The sequence below is a fragment of the Triticum dicoccoides genome, chromosome 4B (genome assembly GCF_002162155.2).
Source record: "Triticum dicoccoides isolate Atlit2015 ecotype Zavitan chromosome 4B, WEW_v2.0, whole genome shotgun sequence".
In the NCBI taxonomy this organism is placed as follows: Eukaryota; Viridiplantae; Streptophyta; class Magnoliopsida; order Poales; family Poaceae; genus Triticum; species Triticum dicoccoides.
Genome location: NC_041387.1, coordinates 271245999 through 271267252, shown reverse-complemented (window position 1 = coordinate 271267252; position 21254 = coordinate 271245999). Strand labels below are relative to the sequence as shown.

Here is a 21254-nt window from a genome sequence, read left to right as displayed (position 1 = left end):
TCCATCAAATCTTTACCCAAAACTTGAAAACTTCACAACACAAAACTTAACAGAAAACTCGTAAACTCTGTTAGTATAAGAAAATAAATCACCACTTAGGTACTGTTGTGAACTCATTCTAAATTCATATTGGTGTAATATCTACTGTATTCCAACTTCTCTATGGTTCATACCCTCCGATACTACTCATAGATTCATCAATAATAAGCAAACAACACATAGAAAACAGAATCTGTCAAAAACAGAACAGTCTGTAGCAATCTGATTTGTTAGAATACTTCTGGAACACCAAAAATTCTGAAAAACTAGGAAAACCTAGATAATTTGTATATCGATCTTCTTCAAAGAGAATTAGCATTTTATCACGTTCTGGTGAACTTTAACAATTATTTTCGTGAGCACAAAGTTTCTGACTTTTTTAGCAAGATCAAACAACTATCACCCAAGAAGATCCTATTGGTTCTACTTGGCACAAACACTAATTAAAACATAAAACCACATCTAAATATAGGCTAGATAGATTATTTATTACTAAACAGGAGCAAAAGGCAAAGAAATAAAATAAAATTGGGTTGCCTCCCAACAAGCGCTAACGTTTAACGCCCCTAGCTAGGCATGATGATTTCAATGATGCTCACATAAAAGATAAGAACTGAAACATAAATAGAGCATCATGAAGAATATTACTAGCACATTTAAGTCTAACCCACTTCCTATGTATAGAGATTTTGTGAGCAAACAACTTATGTAAACAATAATCAACTAGCATAGGAAGGCAAAACAAGCATAACTTCAAGATTTTCAACACATAGAGAGGAAACTTGATATTATTGCAATCCCTACAAGCATATATTCCTCCCTAGTAATAATTTTCAGTAGCATCATGAATGAATTCAACAATATAACTATCATGCGAAGCATAATCCAATTGAAAATTAAAATCATGATGACAAGTTTCATGGTTATCTTTATTCTTTATAGCATACGTGTCATCACAATAATCAGCATGAATAGGAGGCATGCTTTCATCATAATAAATTTGCTCATCAAAACTTGGGGGACCAAACATATCATCTTCATCAAACATAGCATCCCCAAGCTTGTGGCTTTGCATATCATTAGCATCATGGGTATTCAAAGAATTCATACTAATAACATTGCAAATCATGCTCATCATTTTTATGCCAAGCATTCTATGTAATTCTTCTTCTAGTACTTGAGCACAATTTTCCTTCCCATCATTTTCACGAAAGACATTAAAAGATGAAGCATATGAGGCAAGCTTAATTCCATTTTTTGTAGTTTTCTTTTATAAACTAAACTAGTGATAGAACAAGAAACAAAAAGATTCGATTGCAAGATCTAAAGATATACCTTCAAGCACTAACCTCCCCGGCAACGGCGCCAGAAACTGCTTGATTCCTACTACACAACCTTCTTCTTGTAGACTTTGTTGGGCCTCCAAGTGCGGAGGTTTGTAGGATAGTAGAAAATTTCCCTCAAGTGGATGACCTAAGGTTTGTCAATCCGTGGGAGGCGTAGGTTGAAGATGGTCTCTCTCAAACAACCCTGCAACCAAATAACAAAGAGTCTCTTGTGTCCCCAACACACCCAATACAATGGTAAATTGTATAGGTCCACTACTTTGGCGAAGAGATGGTGATACAAGTGCAATATGGATGGTAGATATAGGTTTTTGTAATCTGAAAATATAAAAACAGCAAGGTAACTAATGATAAAAGTGAGCGTAAACTGTATTGCAATGCTAGGAAACAAGGCCTAGGGTTCATACTTTCACTAGTGCAAGTTCTCTCAACAATAATAACATAACTGGATCATATAACTATCCCTCAACAAGCAACAAAGAGTCACTCCAAAGTCACAAATAGCGGAGAACAAACGAAGAGATTATGGTAGGGTACGAAACCACCTCAAAGTTATCCTTTCTAATCGATCTATTCAAGAGTCTGTAGTAAACTAACACGAAGCTATTTTTTCCTTTCGATCTATCATATGGTTCGTACTATAATAACACCTTAAGACACAAATCAACCAAAACCCTAATGTCACCTAGATACTACAATGTCACCTCAAGTATCCGCGGGTATGGTTATATGATATGCATCACACAATCTCAGATTCATCTATTCAAACCAACACAAAGAACTTCAAAGAGTGCCCCAAAGTTGCTACCATAGAGTCAAGACGAAAAGGTGTGCCAACCCCTATGCATAAGTTCACAAGGTCACTGAACCCGCAAGTTGATCACCAAAACATACATCAAGTAGATCACGTGAATATCCCATTGTCACCACAGATAAGCACATGCAAGACATACATCAAGTGTTCACAAATCCTTAAAGACTCAATCCGATAAGATAACTTCAAAGGGAAAACTCAATCCATTACAAGAGATAGAGGGGAAGAAACATCATAAGATCCAACTATAATAGCAAAGCTCGCGATACATCAAGATCGTGCCAAGTCAAGAACACGAGAGAGAGAGAGATCAAACACATAGCTACTGGTACATACCCTCAGCCCCGAGGGTGAACTACTCCCTCCTCGTCATGGAGAGCGCCGGGATGATGAAGATGGCCACCGGTGAGGGATCCCCCCTCCGGCAGGGTGCCGGAACAGGGTCCCGATTGGTTTTTGGTGGCTACAGAGGTTTGCGGCGGCGGAACTCCCGATCTAGGTTATGTTCTGGAGGTTTCTGTATTTATAGGAATTTTTGGCGTCGGGAACAAGTCAGGGGGTCTCCAAGTCGTTCACGAGATAGGGCGGTGCGCCTAGGGGGTAGGGTGCGCCCCCCACCCTTGTGGACGGCCCGGGACTCTTCTAGCCCAACTCTTCCACTCCGGGGGCTTCTTTTGGTCCATAAAAATCATCAAAAATTGGCACGTCAATTGGACTCCGTTTGGTATTCCTTTTCTGTAAAACTCAAAAACAAGGAAAAACAGAAACTGGCACTGGGCTCTAGGTTAATAGGTTAGTCCCAAAAATCATATAAAATAGCATATAAATGCATATAAAACATCCTAGATGGATAATATAATAGCATGTGACAATCAAAAAGTATAGATACGTTGGAGATGTATCATGTCCCGGGGCTGAACTAAACTGCAAGGAGATAAGTCATTATGTTTCGTGGCTTGAGGATCTTAATGTTGTCAAGAGAAATTATTTTCCTGAATTTGAAAATCTTAGTACTCAAAACGTGCGACCAATAGTGTTTGTATTGAACTACGATCACATCTATTTAGGAAAGATGGTAAGATTTTTACTATTTGTCCTTAGTGCATCTTTTGCATCCATTATTTTTCAAGCTGAACTTCATTGCTAAGTATGTTACCATACGATGTTCTTCAACAGGGACTCCCGATGATAGTTGTGCCTCAGTGGATCGGTACTAAAGGTCGCATGTCAATGGTTAGCTTACGGCCAAGACATCCTACATCACACATGAATGCATTAAGGATTTCTAAAACCGAGGAATGCTTAATAGTGAAAGACTGCGGCAAAATTGTAAGCGATTGCAGAGAAGTACTAGGGGGAAGCAATCAGAAGCGCGGCCCACGACTAGGAGACAGGTTCATCTACATGCTCCAATATGATGAATCAGGAGAGCTACACATGTTCTATGCTATTTTACTTGAGAGAGAGCAGCAGGAGTGATTAGCTAGTTCCTGCTCTTAGTACTTGTCCTCTCATGTCCGTGTTTTTCATCCTGAACTTAATCTATCTCAAAGTGATTTGCTTTTGTGGTCTTATGAACGCTTATAATTTCATGACCATGTTGAACTCGATGATATCTTTGCTTCTGGTACAAGTGAATGTTTCTTCTTTAAGCTAGTGTTGGTGGTGTAGCAGTACTGACTATGATGATTATTAGCTAGTGTTGTTGGTGATGATATGATGCAAGAGTTTCTATATTAATATGATGATGATGAGGATGAGTTATATATATCATTTATGAAAGAACCGCAGATTAGTTTCAACTAGATGGATCCTAGCTAAGTGATCAAGTAATATGGATTATCAATAATCCATATTACTTGATCACTAAGGATCCATCCACTTAAAACTAATCAGCGGTTCTTTCACCTAGTGATTTAATAACTCATTATAATGTAAAAAGAATCTCTAAATTAAATGGAAAACACAAAATTAAAGGAAAAATAAATAATAAAACAAAAACTGTTGGGGAACGTAGTAATTTCAAAAATTTCCTATGCACACGCAAGATCATGGTGATGCATAGCAACGAGAGGGGAGAATGTGTCCACGTACCCTCGTAGACCGAAAACAGAAGTGTTATGACAACGCGGTTGATGTAGTCGTACGTCTTCATGATCGACCGATCCTCAGTACCGAACGTACGGCACCTCCGTGTTCAGCACACGTTCAGCTCGATGACATCCCATGAACTCACGATCCAGTAGAGCTTCACGGGAGAGTTTCGTCAGCACGACGGCGTGATGACGATGTTGATGAAGTTACCGGCGCAGGGCTTCGCCTAAGCACTATGACGATATGATCGAGGTGTGTAACTGTGGAGGGGGGGAACTGCACATGGCTAAGAGAGATCAATGATCAACTTGTGTGTCTATAGGGTGCCCCCTGGCCACGTATATAAAGGAGTGGAGGAGGGGGGTAGGGCCGGCCACTATGGCGCACCCTGGAGGAGTCCTACTCCCACCGGGAGTAGGATTCCCCCCTTCCCTAGTTGGACTAGGAGAGAAGAAAGGGGGAGAGAGGGAGGAAGGAAAGGGGGGTGTCACCGCCCCCTCCTAGTCCAATTCGGACCAGAGGGAGAGGGGGCGCGCGGCCTGGCCTGGTCTCCTCTCTCTCTCTCTCTCCACTATGGCCCATTAAGGCCCATACACTTACCGGGGGGTTCCGGTAACCTCCCGGTACTCCCGTAAAATCCCGATTTCACCTGGAACTCTTCCGATGTACAAATATAGTCGTCCAATATATCGATCTTTATGTATTGACCATTTCAAGACTCCTCGTCAAGTCCGTGATCATATCCGGGGCTCCAAACTACCTTCAGTACATCAAAACACATAAACTCATAATACCAATCGTCACCGAACTTTAAGCGTGCGGACCCTATGGGTTCGAGAACTATGTAGACATGACCGAGACACGTCTCCGGTCAATAACAAATAGCGGAACCTGGATGCTCATATTGGTTCCTACATATTCTACGAAGATCCTTATCAGTCAAACCGCATAACAAACATACGTTGTTCCCTTTGTCATCGTTATGTTACTTGCCCGAGATTCGATCGTCGGTATCTCAATACCTAGCTCAATCTCGTTACTGGCAAGTCCCTTTACTCGTTCCGTAATACATCATCCCGCAACTAACTCATTAGTTGCATTGCTTGCAAGGCTTATAGTGATGTGCATTACCGAGAGGGCCCAGAGACACCTCTCCGACAATCGGAGTGACAAATCCTAGTCTCGATCTATGCCAACTCAACAAGTACCATCGGAGACACCTGTAGAGCACCTTTATAATCACCCAGTTACGTTGTGACATTTGGTAGCACACAAAGTGTTCCTCCGGTAATCGGTAGTTGCATAATCTCATAGTCATAGGAACATGTATAAGTCATGAAGAAAGCAATAGCAGTAAACTAAAACGATCAAGTGCTAAGGTAACGAAATGGGTCAAGTCAATCACATCATTCTCCTAATGATGTGATCCCATTTATCAAATGACAACTCATGTCTATGGTTAGGAAACCTAACCGTCTTTGATCAACGAGCTAGTCAAGTAGAGGCATACTAGTGACACTCTATTTTTCTATGTATTCACGCATGTATTATGTTTCCGGATAATACAATTCTAGCATGAATAATAAACATTTATCATGAAATAAGGAAATAAATAATAACTTTATTATTGCCTCTAGGGAATATTTCCTTCAGTCTCCCACTTGCACTAGAGTCAATAATCTAGATTACACAGTAATGATTCTAACACCCATGGAGTCTTGGTGCTGATCATGTTTTGCTCGTGAGAGAGGCTTAGTCAACGGGTCTGCAACATTCAGATCCGTATGTATCTTGCAAATCTCTATGTCTCCCATCTGGACTTGATCGCGGATTGAGTTGAAGCGTCTCTTGATGTGCTTGGTTCTCTTGTGAAATCTGGATTCCTTTGCCAAGGCAATTGCACCAGTATTGTCATAAAAGATTTTCAATGGACTCGATGCACTAGGTATAACACCTAGATCGGATATGAACTCCTTCATCCAGACTACTTCATTTGCTGCTTTCGAAGCAGCTATGTACTCCGCTTCACACATAGATCCCGCCACGACGCTTTGTTTAGAACTGCACCAACTGACAGCTCCACCGTTCAATGTAAACACGTATCTGGTTTGTAACTTAGAGTCATCCAAATCAGTGTCAAAGCTTGCATCGATGTAACCATTTACAACGAGCCCTTTGTCACCTCCATAAACGAGAAACATATCCTTAGTCATTTTCAGGTATTTCAGGATGTTCTTGACCGCTGTCCAATGATCCACTCCTAGATTACTTTGGTACCTCCCTGCTAAACTAATAGCAAGGCACACATCAGGTCTGGTACACAACATTGCTTACATGATAGAGCCTATGGCTGAAGCATAGGGAACACTTTTCATTTTCTCTCTATCTTCTGCAGTGGTCGGGCTTTGAGTCTTACTCAACTTCACACCTTGTAACATAGGCAAGAATCCTTTCTTTGCCTGATCCATTTTGAACTTCTTCAAAACTTTATCAAGGTATGTGCTTTGTGAAAGTCCAATTAAGTGTCTTGATCTATCTCTATAGATCTTGATGCCCAATATATAAGCAGCTTCACCGAGGTCTTTCATTGAAAAACTCTTGTTCAAATATCCTTTTATGCTATCCAGAAATTCTATATCATTTCCAATCAACAATATGTCATCCACATATAATATTAGAAATGCTACAGAGGTCCTACTCACTTTCTTGTAAATACATACTTCTCCAAAAGTCTGTATAAAGCCATATGCTTTGATCACACTATCAAAACGTTTATTCCAACTCCGAGATGCTTGCACAAGTCCATAAATGGATCGCTCGAGCTTGCACACTTTGTTAGCACCCTTTGGATCGATAAAACCTTCAGGTTGCATCATATACAACTCTTCTTCTAGAAATCCATTCAGGAATGCAGTCTTTACATCCATTTGCCGAATTTCATAATCATAAAATGCGGCAATTGCTAACATGATTCGGACGGACTTAAGCATCGCTACGGGTAAGAAGGTCTCATCATAGTCAACTCCTTGAACTTGTCGAAAACCTTTCGCAAAAAGTCGAGCTTTGTAGATAGTAACATTACCATCAGTGTCAGTCTTCTTCTTGAAGATCCATTTATTCTCGATGGCTTGCCGATTACCGGGCAAGTCAACCAAGGTCCACACTTTGTTCTCATACATGGATCCCATCTCAGATTTCATGGCCTCAAGCCATTTTGCGGAATCTGGGCTCATCATCGCTTCCTCGTAGTTCGTAGGTTCGTCATGGTCTAGTAACATGATCTCCAGAACAGGATTACCGTACCACTCTGGTGCGGATCTTACTCTGGTTAACCTACGAGGTTCAGTAGTAACTTGATCTGAAGTTTCATGATCATCATCATTAGCTTCCTCACTAATTGGTGTAGGTGTCACAGGAACCGGTTTCTGTGATGAACTACTTTCCAATAGGGAAAATTGAATTTATACCCTTAGTTTGGTCACCCTCGACTGATTTGCCCTTAATTTTGGAAAACACGCGGTCTTGCCCAGCTTTGACCGCTCCCCTTGCATTTTTGCCCTTCCGGCACGTCTCCGTCCAGTCAGCGTCGTTTGACCGCAAACGACGTGTTACTTTGGACATTTTTTCCCATGTCGGTGCTATACCTAATACCCCTTCATCCTCAATGTGCTAGCGCAAGCAAACAGAGGAGAGCGAGAATGCCCGCGAGGAAAAAGGAGTGGGAGGCAAGGCGTGGCGCGGTAGAGCAAGGAGCGGCGACGCATGGCGAGCTCGGGCTCTTCCATCTTCTCGCTGGTGGTAGGAGAGGTAAGTAAAGCTCCGGCAACGCTTCTTCCTCCCCCCAATGCGTTCTAGGGTTTGTGATAATTGGGGAATTTTATGATTTAGGTTGATGGGGTCGGGATTGTGGAGCATGTCTCCAACTTCTACCTTCCAGATGAAAGTTATTGCGGATTGGAGCTTTTATCAAAGCATCGCTGCCCTTGTCATGGCCTTGTTCCTGCCCGGCGTGTTGCGTGGGGAGGAGCTAATACTGGCCGCCATTTTTAGGGTGTCCTCTAGATGTAAGATCTTGTGAATTATACCATGTTTAAGATGGTGTTTATGAAATCTCTAATGTTTTGTTAATTTGATGTTCAAGAAGTTACCACATGAGTGTCACTAGGTCATTTGGGTTGATCCTCCTCCTCCATTGCATGCCGCCCTTGCTTTTGAAGACCTGCACGCAGAGCTAGGACAAAGCTGGATCAGAAGCCACAAAATGCAGAAGCAAAACATGGAGTTGTCAAAGAAAAATCTTGCTTTGAAGAAGACAGTGAGAGAGAGAGATGAGATGCTGCTAGTTCTGGCATTGTTGTTTGTAGGAATGTGTGTTGCTGTGTTTTTTGTGTTCCAGTTTCTAGCAGTTGTTGAAGAAAGTGTGTGTGAGAGAGATGTGTTGAATGTTGTTTATGATGCACTATTGTATGCTAAATTTGAAGATTATTATTCACTGCTGATGCTTGTGACACTGTACCAAATACATATTTATTCCATATGTAGTGCCAAATTCAGCAAATAGAGCAACACACACTAGCAAATAGAGCAACCAATTGTACCAAATACTCAACAGCAGTTTCCAATCCTTTGCAAGCATCAGTATGTATCACTAAACCTTCTGGATGACCTATTACTTTCTTTAGGTTGCTAAAAAACCAAGTCCAACTCTCAATTGACTCCCCTTCCAAAACACCATATGCAATAGGAAACAACCAGTTGTGTCCATCTAGGGCACATGCTGCCACAAGTTGCCCTCTGAACCTACCAGTCAGTGCAGTAGCATCTACAGCTAGGTATGGCCTACACCCCTCCAGAAAACCTTTTTGACATGCTTTGAAGTACACAAACACCCTTCTAAAGCACTCCTTGTAGAACTTCTTGTTATTAAGCTTATACTCAACTGTGTGCTTCTCAATTTCCACAATAATGCCTGGTGATGCCCTCTCTACTTCAGCTTTGAAAGTATATAACACCTGAAAGCTATCACTATACTTTCCATATAGCTTGTCAAGTGCAATCTCTTTGCCATGGTAGCATCTGTCATATGGCACCTCCACACCATATTTCTCTAACAACTTGCTCTGAATTTCTTTAGGACCAATTCCTGGATTTGCTCTGATCCATGCCATAGAAGCATCTGCTATCCATCTTCTTTTTGCAGCTCTCAATCTCTGAGATCTATTCACACTAGGACATGTATGCCGATATGGGTTGACTTTAATCTGAAACAAACTAAAGAAAACAATGAGATTAGTACAGAAAATGGAATACCTGAAAATAAACTAAAACAGAAAAACAATACCTGAAACAATGTGCTCTTCCTCATTAAAGAGGCATGTAGTCTCCACTTGCATCTCTCATAAGCACATATGACAGTAAACCTTGTTAGATCACTTTTCAGAGTAAGGAACTCAGTTTCAGACTTGATTGAGAAGCTTGAAACTGCATTTCTGCAGTCAACTGCACTAGGGAATACCACACCTTCATCAATACATGGATTTTTCCTGTCATACATCTTTACAGGTCTGTCCTCTTCTGCATCTTCAAAAACTCCCATCTCAACATCCTCTTGCCATCATCATCTGCATCTGAAAATTCTGCAGGAATGTACTCTTTATCTGTTGCATCTCCTTCTTCATTATTGTGCTGGACATATCCAGGATATAGAACCTCATCCTCCACACCAGGTGCATCAGGCAATGCCTCCTCCACAATAGGATCAAGTGGCTTCTTTTTGGTTTTCTTGGCTTTCATTGACACTTGCAGTTGCATAAGCACTTGGTGTTCTAGGAGCACTTGGTGTTCTACTGCTAGCCCTAGTTCTGGATGCAGATGGCCTGGAACTAGATGTATTCACACATCTCTGACCTCTAGTTCTTTGTATAACTGTGATTTCCAAATTGCATGACATAGTTGCTGCATTACTTGCAAACATCAGACCTAACTCTGCATCACACTGCACAGGGACCCAACAAAGTTTGGAACTATCCCAATATCTGATCTCCACAGCATCAAACATCCCCATGGATACTTGGCACAAATGGCAGCCCTAAAATTAGTATATGAACTAGTGTTGTCCACAACTAAAGGAAATGTGAATCCACAATCTTTTCCTTTTGTACCAGTAGAAACTAGAACAATGGTCTCCATTCGAACTGAAAGAAAGAACATTGTAGCTAGATCCATCCTATGGGGGAACAATATCCAGTGATAAAATGCACAAACTTTAGACTAAACCCTAAATCCAAGTAAATCTCCTATGAAAAAACTGAGAAAATCAGGTCCAATACTAACCCTGGGGGAATTTGTCGTGCAGATCCGCCCCCGCTTGTCGCCATTGGTGCAGATCCGCCACCGCTTCTCGCCGTTGGTGCAGATCTGCCACAGGAGCTTCCCTTGTCGCCGTTGGTGTCGCCGCCTTCTCCGCGCTGCAGTGGAGGTGTGCTGTTCCTACCACCGCAGCGGACACCGCCGACGCTTTCTCCACTCTCCCCCATCACCTTGCAATGGATCTGGCCGCCCGCCGCTCGGTGCCGCCATTTAGGGTTCGTCAGAGTGAAAAAGAGAGAGCAAGAGTGGGGAATGAGAGAGTGTTAGTGAGCACGGGGGAAAGCGGTGTCCAAAGTAACGTGTCGTTTGCGGTCAAACGACGCTGACTGGACGGAGACGTGCCGGAAGGGCAAAAACGCAAGGGGAGCGGTCAAAGCTGGGCAAGACCGCGTGTTTTCCAAAATTAGGGGCAAATCAGTCGAGGGTGACCCAACTAAGGGCACAGAAACAATTATCCCTTTCTGATAAGGGAGCAGGTACAGTTACCTCATCAAGTTCTACTTTCCTCCCACTCATTTCTTTCGAGAGAAACTCCTTCTCTAGAAAGGATCCATTCTTAGCAACGAAAGTCTTGCCTTCGGATCTGTGATAGAAGGTGTACCCAACTGCTCTTTTGGGTATCCTATGAAGACACATTTCTCCGATTTGGGTTCAAGCTTATCAGGTTGAAGCTTTTTCACATAAGCATCGCAGCCCCAAACTTTAAGAAACGACAACTTTGGTTTCTTGCCAAACCACAGTTCATAAGGAGTCGTCTCAACGGATTTAGATGGTGCCCTATTTAACGTGAATGCAGCTGTCTCTAGAGCATAACCCCAAAACGATAGCGGTAAATCAGTAAGAGACATCATAGATCGCACCATATCCAGTAAAGTACGATTACGACGTTCAGACACACCATTACGTTGTGGTGTTCCGGGTGGCGTGAGTTGCGAAACTATTCCGCATTGTTTCAAATGAAGACCAAACTCGCAACTCAAATATTCTCCTCCATGATCAGATCGTAGAAACTTTATTTTCTTGTTACTATGATTTTCCACTTCACTCTGAAATTCTTTGAACTCTTCAAATGTTTCAGACTTATGTTTCATTAAGTAGATATACCCATATCTGCTCAAATCATCTGTGAAGGTGAGAAAATAATGATACCCGTCGCGAGCCTCAATACTCATCGGACCACATACATCAGTATGTATGATTTCCAACAAATCTGTTGCTCGCTCCATTGTTCCGGAGAACGGCGTTTTAGTCATCTTGCCCATGAGGCATGGTTCACAAGTACCAAGTGATTCATAATCAAGTGATTCCAAAAGTCCATCAGTATGGAGTTTCTTCATACGCTTTACACCAATATGACCCAAATGACAGTGCCACAAATAAGTTGCACTATCATTATCAACTCTGCATCTTTTGGCTTCAACATTATGAATATGTGTATTACTACTATCGAGATTCAACAAAAATAGACCACGCTTCAAGGGTGCATGACCATAAAATATATTACTCATAAAAATAGAACAACCATTATTCTCTGATTTGAATGAATAACCGTCTCGCATCAAACAAGATCCAGATATAATGTTCATGCTTAACACTGGCACCAAATAACAATTATTCAGGTCTAAAACTAACCCCGAAGGTAGATGTAGAGGTAGCGTGCCGACGGTGATCACATCGACTTTGGAACCATTTCCCACGCGCATCGTCACCTCGTCCTTAGCTAATCTCCGCTTAATTCGTAGTCCCTATTTCGAGTTGCAAATATTAGCAACAGAACTAGTATCAAATACCCAGGTGCTACTACGAGCTTTAGTAAGGTACACATCAATAACATGTATATGACATATACCTTTGTTCACCTTGCCATCCTTCTTATCCGCCAAATACTTGGGGCAGTTTCGCTTCCAGTGACCAGTCCCTTTGCAGTAGAAGCACTCAGTCTCAGGCTTAGGTCCAGACTTGGGTTTCTTCTCATGAGCAGCAACTTGTTTGCCATTCTTCTTGAAGTTCCCCTTCTTCTTCCCTTTACCCTTTTTCTTGAAATTGGTGGTCTTGTTGACCATCAACACTTGATGCTCCTTCTTGATTTCTACCTCCGCAGCCTTTAGCATTGTGAAGAGCTCGGGAATTGTCTTATCCATCCCTTGCATATTATAGTTCATCACAAAGCTCTTGTAGCTTGGTGGCAGTGATTGAAGAATTTTGTCAATGACACTATCATCCGGAAGATTAACTCCCAGTTGAATCAAGTGATTGTTATACCCAGACATTTTGAGTATATGCTCACTGACAGAACTATTCTCCTCCATCTTGTAGCTATAGAACTTATTGGAGACTTCATATCTCTCAATCCGGGCATTTGCTTGAAATATTAAGTTCAGCTCCTAGAACATCTCATATGCTCCATGACGTTCAAAACATCGTTGAAGTCCCGGTTCTAAGCCGTAAAGCATGGCACACTGAACTATCGAGTAGTCATCAGCTTTGCTTTGCTAGATGTTCATAACATCAAGTTCAGCTCTTGCAGCAGGTTTGGCACCCAGCGGTGCTTTCAGGACGTAATTCTTCTATGCAGCAATGAGGATAATCTTCAAGTTACGGACCCAGTCTGTGTAATTGCTACCATCATCTTTCAACTTAGCTTTCTCAAGGAACACATTAAAATTCAACGGAACAACAACACGGGCCATCTATCTACAACAACATAGACAAGCAAAATACTATCAGGTACTAAGTTCATGATAAATTAAAGTTCACTTAATCATATTACTTAAGAACTCCCACTTAGATAGACATCCCTCTAATCATCTAAGTGATCACGTGATCCAAACCAACTAAACCATGTCCGATCATCACGTGAGATGGAGTAGTTTTCAATGGTGAACATCACTATGTTGATCATATCTACTATATGATTCACACTTGACCTTTCGGTCTCAATGTTCCGAGGCCATATCTGCATATGCTAGGCTCGTCAAGTTTAGCCCGAGTATTTCTGCGTGTGCAAAACTGGCTTGCACCCGTTGTATGTGAACATAGAGCTTATCACACCCGATCATCACGTGGTGTCTCGGCACGACAAACTTTGGCAATGGTGCATACTCAGGGAGAACACTTGTACCTTGAAATTTTAGTGAGAGATCATATTATAATGCTACCGTCAATCAAAGCATAATAAGATGCATAAAGGATAAACATCTCATGCAGTCAATATAAGTGATATGATATGGCCATCATCATCTTGTGCCTTTGATCTCCATCTCCAAAGCACCGTTATGATCACCATCGTCACCGGCTTGACACCTTAATCTCCATCGGAGCATCGTTGTCGTCTCGCCAACTATTGCTACTACGACTATCGCTCCCGCTTAGTGATAAAGTAAAGCAATTATAGGGCGATTGCATTGCATACAATAAAGCGAAACCATATGGCTCCTGCCAGTTGCCGATAACTCCGTTACAAAACATGAACATCTCATACAAGGCATCATGCCTTGACCATATCACATCCCATCATGCCCTGCAAAAACAAGTTAGACGTCCTCTACTTTGTTGTTGCAAGTTTTACGTGGCTGCTACGGGCTGAGCAAGAACCGTTCTTACCTATGCATCAAAACCACAACGATATTTCATCAAGTTAGTGATGTTTTAACCTTCAATAAGGATTGGGCGTAGTCACACTCGGTTCAACTAAAGTTGGAGAACTGACACCCGCCAGCCACCTGTGTGCGAAGCACGTCAGTAGAACCAGTCTCGTGTAAGCGTACGCATAATGTCGGTCGGGGCCGCTTCATCCAACAGTACCGCCGAACCAAAGTATGACATGCTGGTAAGCAGTATGTCTTGTATCGCCCACAACTCACTTGTGTTCTACTCATGCATATAACATCTACGCATAAACCTGGCTCGGATGCCACTGTTGGGGAATGTAGTAATTTCAAAATTTTCCTACGCACACGCAAGATCATGGTGATGCATAGCAACGAGAGGGGAGAGTGTGTCCACGTACCATCGTAGACCGAAAGCAGAAGCGTTATGACAACGCGGTTGATGTAGTCGTACGTCTTCACGATCGACTGATCCTCAGTACCAAACGTATGGCATCTCCGTGTTCAGCACACGTTCAGCTCGATGACGTACCACGAAGTCACGATCCAATAGAGCTTCACGAGAGAGTTTCGTCAGCACTACGGCATGATGACGATGTTGATGAAGTTATCGGCGCAGGGCTTCGCCTAAGCACTACGACGATATGACCGAGGTGTGTAACTGTGGAGGGGGGCACCACACACAGCTAAGAGAGATCAATGATCAACTTGTGTGTCTATGGGGTGCCCCCTGGCCATGTATATAAAGGAGTGGAGGAGGGGGGGAGGGTCGGCCCCTATGGCGCGCCTTGGAGGAGTCCTACTCCCACCGGGAGTAGGATTCCCCCGCTTCCCTAGTTGGACTAGGAGAGAAGGAAGGGGGAGAGAGGAAGGAAGGAAAGGGGGGTGCCGTCCCCCCTCCTAGTCCAGTTCGGACCAGAGGGAGAGGGGGCGCGCGGCCTGCCCTGGTCTCCTCTCTCTCTCCACTATGGCCCATTAAGGCCCATACACTTAACGGGGGGTTCCGGTAACCTCCCGGTACTCCGGTAACATCCCGATTTCACCCGGAACTCTTCCGATGTCCAAATATAGTCGCCAATATATCGATCTTTATGTCTCGACCATTTCGAGACTCCTCGTCATGTCCGTGATCATATCCGGGACTCTGAACTACCTTCGGTACATCAAAACACATAAACTCATAATACCGATCGTCACCGAACTTTAAGCGTGCGGACCCTACGGGTTCGAGAACTATGTAGACATGACCGAGACACGTCTCCGGTCAATAACCAATAGCGGAACCTAGATGCTCATATTGGTTCCTACATATTCTACGAAGATCCTTATCGGTCAAACCGCATAACAACATACGTTGTTCCCTTTGTCATCGGTATGTTACTTGCCCAAGATTCGATCGTTGGTATCTCAATACCTAGCTCAATCTCATTACTAGAGAGTCTCTTTACTCGTTCCGTAATACATCATCCCGCAACTAACTCATTAGTTGCATTGCTTGCAAGGCTTATAGTGATGTACATTACCGAGAGGGCCCACAGATACCTCTCCGACAATCAGAGTGACAAATCCTAGTCTCGGTCTATGCCAACTCAACAAGTACCATCGGAGACACCTGTAGAGCACCTTTATAATCACCCAGTTATGTTGTGACGTTTGGTAGCACACAAAGTGTTCCTCCGGTAATCGGGAGTTGCATAATCTCATAGTCACAGGAACATGTATAAGTAATGAAGAAAACAATAGCAGTAAACTAAAATGATCGAGTGCTAAGCTAACGGAATGGGTCAAGTCAATCACATCATTCTCCTAATGATGTGATCCCGTTTATCAAATGACAACTCATGTCTATGGTTAGGAAACTTAACCATCTTTGATCAACGAGCTAGTCAAGTAGAGGCATACTAGTGACACTCTTTATGTATTCACACATGTATTATGTTTTCGGTTAATACAATTCTAGCATGAATAATAAACATTTATCATGAAATAAGGAAATAAATAATAACTTTATTATTGCATCTAGGGCATATTTCCTTCAACAACCCCCAAACCTTTTTAGTACTGGTTGGTGCTACAAACTGGTACTAAAGGTCTCCCTACCCCCGGCGCTGGCTCGTGCCACGTGGTGGCCGTTTAGTGGCGGTTCCTGTTGAACCGGTACTAAAGGGGGGGACCTTTAGTCCCCATCCTTTAGTGTCGGTTACAGAACCGACACCAAAGGGCCTTACCAACCGGTGCTATAGCCCGGTTATGCACTAGTGGCTGGCTTTTCGGCGTCGGCTTGTCTGTAGGCGGCCCGTTTCGACCTTCAGCCCTCTCCTCGTAGTCTGGTTGCTACCTTCATCGAAGGTTCGGCCCTCCCCCGACTATGGTCCATCGCCCGTCTCGCGCTTGGCAGCAGGACCGAGCTCGTCTCGCGCCCGGCAGCAAGACTGACCTTGTCTCGCGCCTGATAGCAGGATCATGCTCGTCTCGCGCCCGGCTGCAGGACCATGCTCATCTCGCACCCGACAGCAGGACGGGTCAATGGAGGCCAATTTTGGCCGGCCTTTGGGTTTTGGTGTTGGGGGCAGCCCAGGGGTGCGAAAGGCGGTTCCTTTCCGCTCGTATCTTTGGTTGGGGTAGCGATGGGTCTCGAGTGAGGTGGTGTCCAGGTCTTGGATGCCACGGCGGCGACCCTGGTGGTGGCTCGGCGGTGCTCTTGGGCAGAGCCCGTGGTTAGGTGTTGCCCGGTGGCCATGGCCGTGTGGACAGTGTGGTCAATGGGATGTGGCATCCGGTGGTGGTGAGTGTTGGCCGGGGTGAAAACCTGATCTATCTTCGGATGGACTGGCAGCGGCGAAGCTCTCTCCCTTCTTTAAGGCGTCGTCGTGGCTCTCATTGCCCGTTGTGGTGCTCCAGGGGAAACTTTGATCCTCGGGTCGGGCGGTAAGGGCGCTCTGGTGTCGTAACCTTCCTGAAGGCGCCGCCTTGGAGCACATGGTTCATCATATGCGGCTTCTTCTCTCCGCATTGGCGTGTCCGCGGTTGAGGACTCCGGTTGCTCTTGTAGTACTAGGGGTAGTGTTGTGCTAAGCGCCTATGTATCCAGCCTTGGATGTGTGCATGTGTTGTAATGACGTGCGTTTGTATCTGAGCTATGGACAGTCATTACTTTATATATAAAGCGGGGCGAAAGCCTTTTTCGGTATGCACATTTGGTATTGCTATACACACACACACACACACACACACACACACACTAGTGAACTTCCCGGCGCAAAAAACTGCATGCGGTGTTTTCTCGGTACTATTTTCGCTCCAGTTTTAAACTGTTTCTCAGAACGAGGCCTGTAATATACCGTTGAAAATCTATGGATTAGGCACAACTTCACCATGTTGAAATTTTATCAAGATTCATCACGGTTTAAGAGCAGTTTCGAAAACAGTGCGGCGCACGACGAGTGGCAACGAGTGTTTTTTCATTTTTTTTCTAAACCGCTCGTCGGAATGAAGCAAATGACACACCATTTGAAAGATATCGTCAAGGCGCATCTTTTTCATATCTAACATTTTCTCTAATTCGTTACAGTTTAAGAGCTCTTTCAAATTTACTAAATCGCGGAATTATGTTTTTCAATTTTTTCAAATTTTTGATACAGTTTTCGCTCCAGGTTTTTAACCGTTTGTCGAAACTGGGTGTGTAATATACCATTGAAAAGCTATGGATGAGGCGCAAATTTCATATGTTGAAATGCTTTTGAGATTCCTTATGGTTTTAAGTTAATTTTGAAAATCGTGCAGCTAACGACAAGTGGCAGCGGCCGTTTTTCGCGAAATTTTTACAAAACACTGATCAGAATGATTCAAATGATACGCCATTGGAAAGATACCGATGAGACGCAACTTTTACATGTAGAACACTCTCTCTAATTCCTTACGGTTTAAAAGCAGTTTGAAAATTAACGAAATGCGGACACTATTTTTCGCGACACCCGAATCGACAAGTGAACTCCATCCAAAAGAAAACCGCACTGCAATGTCGGACAAAGAGTACTGCATGCATTTTTTTGTTACTGTTTTTTAAAACCGCACTGCAATATCGGACAGAGAGTACTGCATGCGTTTTTTTTACTATTTTTTATATGAGGTGAGTGTAGTTCACATGAAAGAAAAAGTGAACCTCGACATAAGTTTAAGTGAACCACATTATTATTTTCATTTCTTTTAACATTCTTTTTGCACTTCACATTGAGCGAAAGTGAACCACAACACTATCAAAAGTGAACCACATTAATGTTTTTGCTTCCGTAACATTTTTTGCACTTCAAATAGAGCACAAGCGAACCTCGACACTCTTCAAAACGAACCGCATTACTTTTTTCGCATAATTTAGTGAACTGAATTTTTTCCATTTGTTTTTCTGTGTGTATTCGATCTGAGCTGCACATGACAAAAGTAGTGTACTGCATGTGTCTAAAACTTCTATTATATATCGAGCAAACCACAAGGATAGTCAAAAATAAACTACACTTTTTACATAATGAGCAAACCACAAACAATTGGACCCCCAGTGTTCATCGAGTGCACTTCCTTTTCTACCAACAACCTCAAGATCTTCCTCCAATAGGATAATCACGGCCTGCAAAGAACAAAAAGTGATCTACGTCCGACCGGTGAGGAGGGGAAGTAGGAGAGGAGGGGCTGGTTCTCGGCGGCGGCAGAGCCCGTCCTCACCTTGGACAGAGCAGCAGGACAAGGCGCGGTGCGGCCAGCACACATGAATCTCAGTGAATACAAAGAAAATCAATGAGCTTCAAAAGAAAATAAAATGAACTGCAAAACAGAGAAAACGTGCGACTGGGAGCCATGGCGCGACCGTTCATCGGTGGCCGGGATCTAGCAGATCCGGGGATGGGGAGAGGTGGCTGTCCCGCGCGTTCCTGCAACCTATAGCTGAGTCGACCGACGAGGAGAGGAAGTAGGGGGAGGAGGGGGTCGTGGGCCGGCGAATTCGACGGCAGATGAGGTCGCGGGATCAACACGAGGCCGGGGGAGCCGCTCCTTCCCGTCTCCGGCACGCTGGACCTCGTCGGCCCTCGTTCGTGAGGATTTGTTCCGATAACGTCGCGTTTGTGAGGATTTGTTCGACTTCGTCCCTTTGTCTTCTTCATGGACTCGTTCTTCTTCCTTGCGGGATCTCAGGCAAGATGACCATACCCTCGAAATCACTTCTATCTTTGCTTGCTAGTTGTTCGCTCTATTGCTATGCCACTCTACCTACCACTTGCTATATCATGCCTCCCATATTGCCATGTCAAGCCTCTAACCATCCTTTCCTAGCAACTTTTGTTTGGCTAAGTTACCGCTTTTGCTCAGCCCTTCTTATAGCGTTGCTAGTTGCACGTGAAGATGAAGTTGGTTCCATGTTGGAACATGGATATTTTGGGATATCACAATATCTCTTATTTAATCAATGCATCTATATACTTGGTAAAGGGTGGAAGGCTCGGCCTTATGCCTGGTGTTTTGTTCCACTCTTCCCGCCCTAGTTTCCGTCGGTGTTATGTTCCTTGATTTTGCGTTCCTTACACGGTTGGGTGTTATGGGAACCCCTTGACAGTTCGCTTTGAATAAAACTCCTCCACAAGGCCCAACCTTGGTTTTACATTTGCCTAACAACCTATTACCCCTTCCCTTGGGTCGGCCAACCCGAGGGTCATCTTTATTTAGCCCCCCCGGGCTAGTGCTTCTCTAAGTGTTGGTCTGAACCGAGCCGCCCGCGGGGCCACCACTGGGAAACTCGAGGCCTGGTTTTACTCGTAGCCTGTCTCATCCGGTGTTGCCCTGAGAACGAGATATGTGTAGCTCCTATCGGGATTGTTGGCACATCGGGCGGTCTTGCTGGTCTTGTTTTACCATTGTCAAAATGTCTTGTAACCGGGATTCCGAGTCTGATCGGGTCTTCCCGGGAGAAGGAATATCCTTCGTTGACCATGAGAGCTTGTGATGGGCTAAGTTGGGACACCCCTGCAGGGTATAAACTTTCGAGAGTCGTGCCCGCGGTTATGTGCCAGATGGGAAATTGTTGATATCCGGTTGTAGAGAACTTGACACCAGATTCGAATTAAAACGCATCAACCGCGTGTGTAGCCGTGATGGTCTCTTTTCGGCGGAGTCCGGGAAGTGAACACGGTCTTTGGGTTATGTTTGACGTAAGTAGGAGTTCAGGATCACTTCTTGATCATTACTAGTTGACGACCGCTTGCTTTGCTTCTCTTCTCGCTCTTATTTGCGTAAGTTAGCCACCATACATGCTTACTCGCTGCTGCAACCTCACCACTTTACCCCTTTCCTTACTCATTAAGCTTTGCTAGTCTTGATACCCATGGTAATGGGATTGCTAAGTCCTCGTGGCTCACAGTTTACTACACCAACAGTTGCAGGTACAGGTTATGCGATGATCATGACGCGAGAGCGATGTGTACTCGTGTTGGAGTCTTTCTTCTTCGTCGATCTTTGGTTAGGTTCCAGGTCGGCAGCCTGGGCTAGCAGGGTGGATATCGTTTGAGTTTCTGTTTCTGTTTCATCCGTAGTCGGATGTTGAACTTGTATATGATGTATTGTTGTATTCATGTGACATTGTATGTCTTGGTTGTATCCCCACTATTATGTAGTGTTGATGTAATGATATCCACCTTGCAAAAGCGTCTTCAAGATGCGCTTCTATCCTTGATGGGACCTTCGAGTTCCTTTAGGATAGGGTCACATCTTGGGCGTGACAAGCGAGGCCGCGCAACTGCCGTGTTGGTGGTGGTGGAACGCGGTGGCTGCGACCCAGAGCAGTGGCGCAGAGGAAGATAGGGGTAGTGGGGAAGCTCCGCATTGGGAGTCACAGGGGAGCTCCGCACCGCAGCGGTTTGGATCCGTCGGCTGTCAGCACGGGGACGAGGGGGCGGTGGAGAGTTGGATGGGGTGGGGTGGTGGCGGGGCACCGCAGGGGTG

At 44.0% G+C, this 21254-nt stretch overlaps 1 protein-coding gene across 1 annotated transcript in view; it reads left to right on the top strand.

The window, feature by feature from the left end:
* Positions 1-16796: 16796 nt before the first annotated feature.
* Positions 16797-21254, top strand: part of LOC119292645 — a 22959-nt gene continuing 18501 nt past the window's right edge. Inside the window, exons 1-3 of the mRNA XM_037571411.1 lie at positions 16797-16850; positions 16993-17016; positions 19983-20062. Coding sequence (XP_037427308.1) covers positions 16797-16850; positions 16993-17016; positions 19983-20062 — 158 coding nt within the window. The remainder of the gene's footprint in view (positions 16851-16992; positions 17017-19982; positions 20063-21254) is intronic.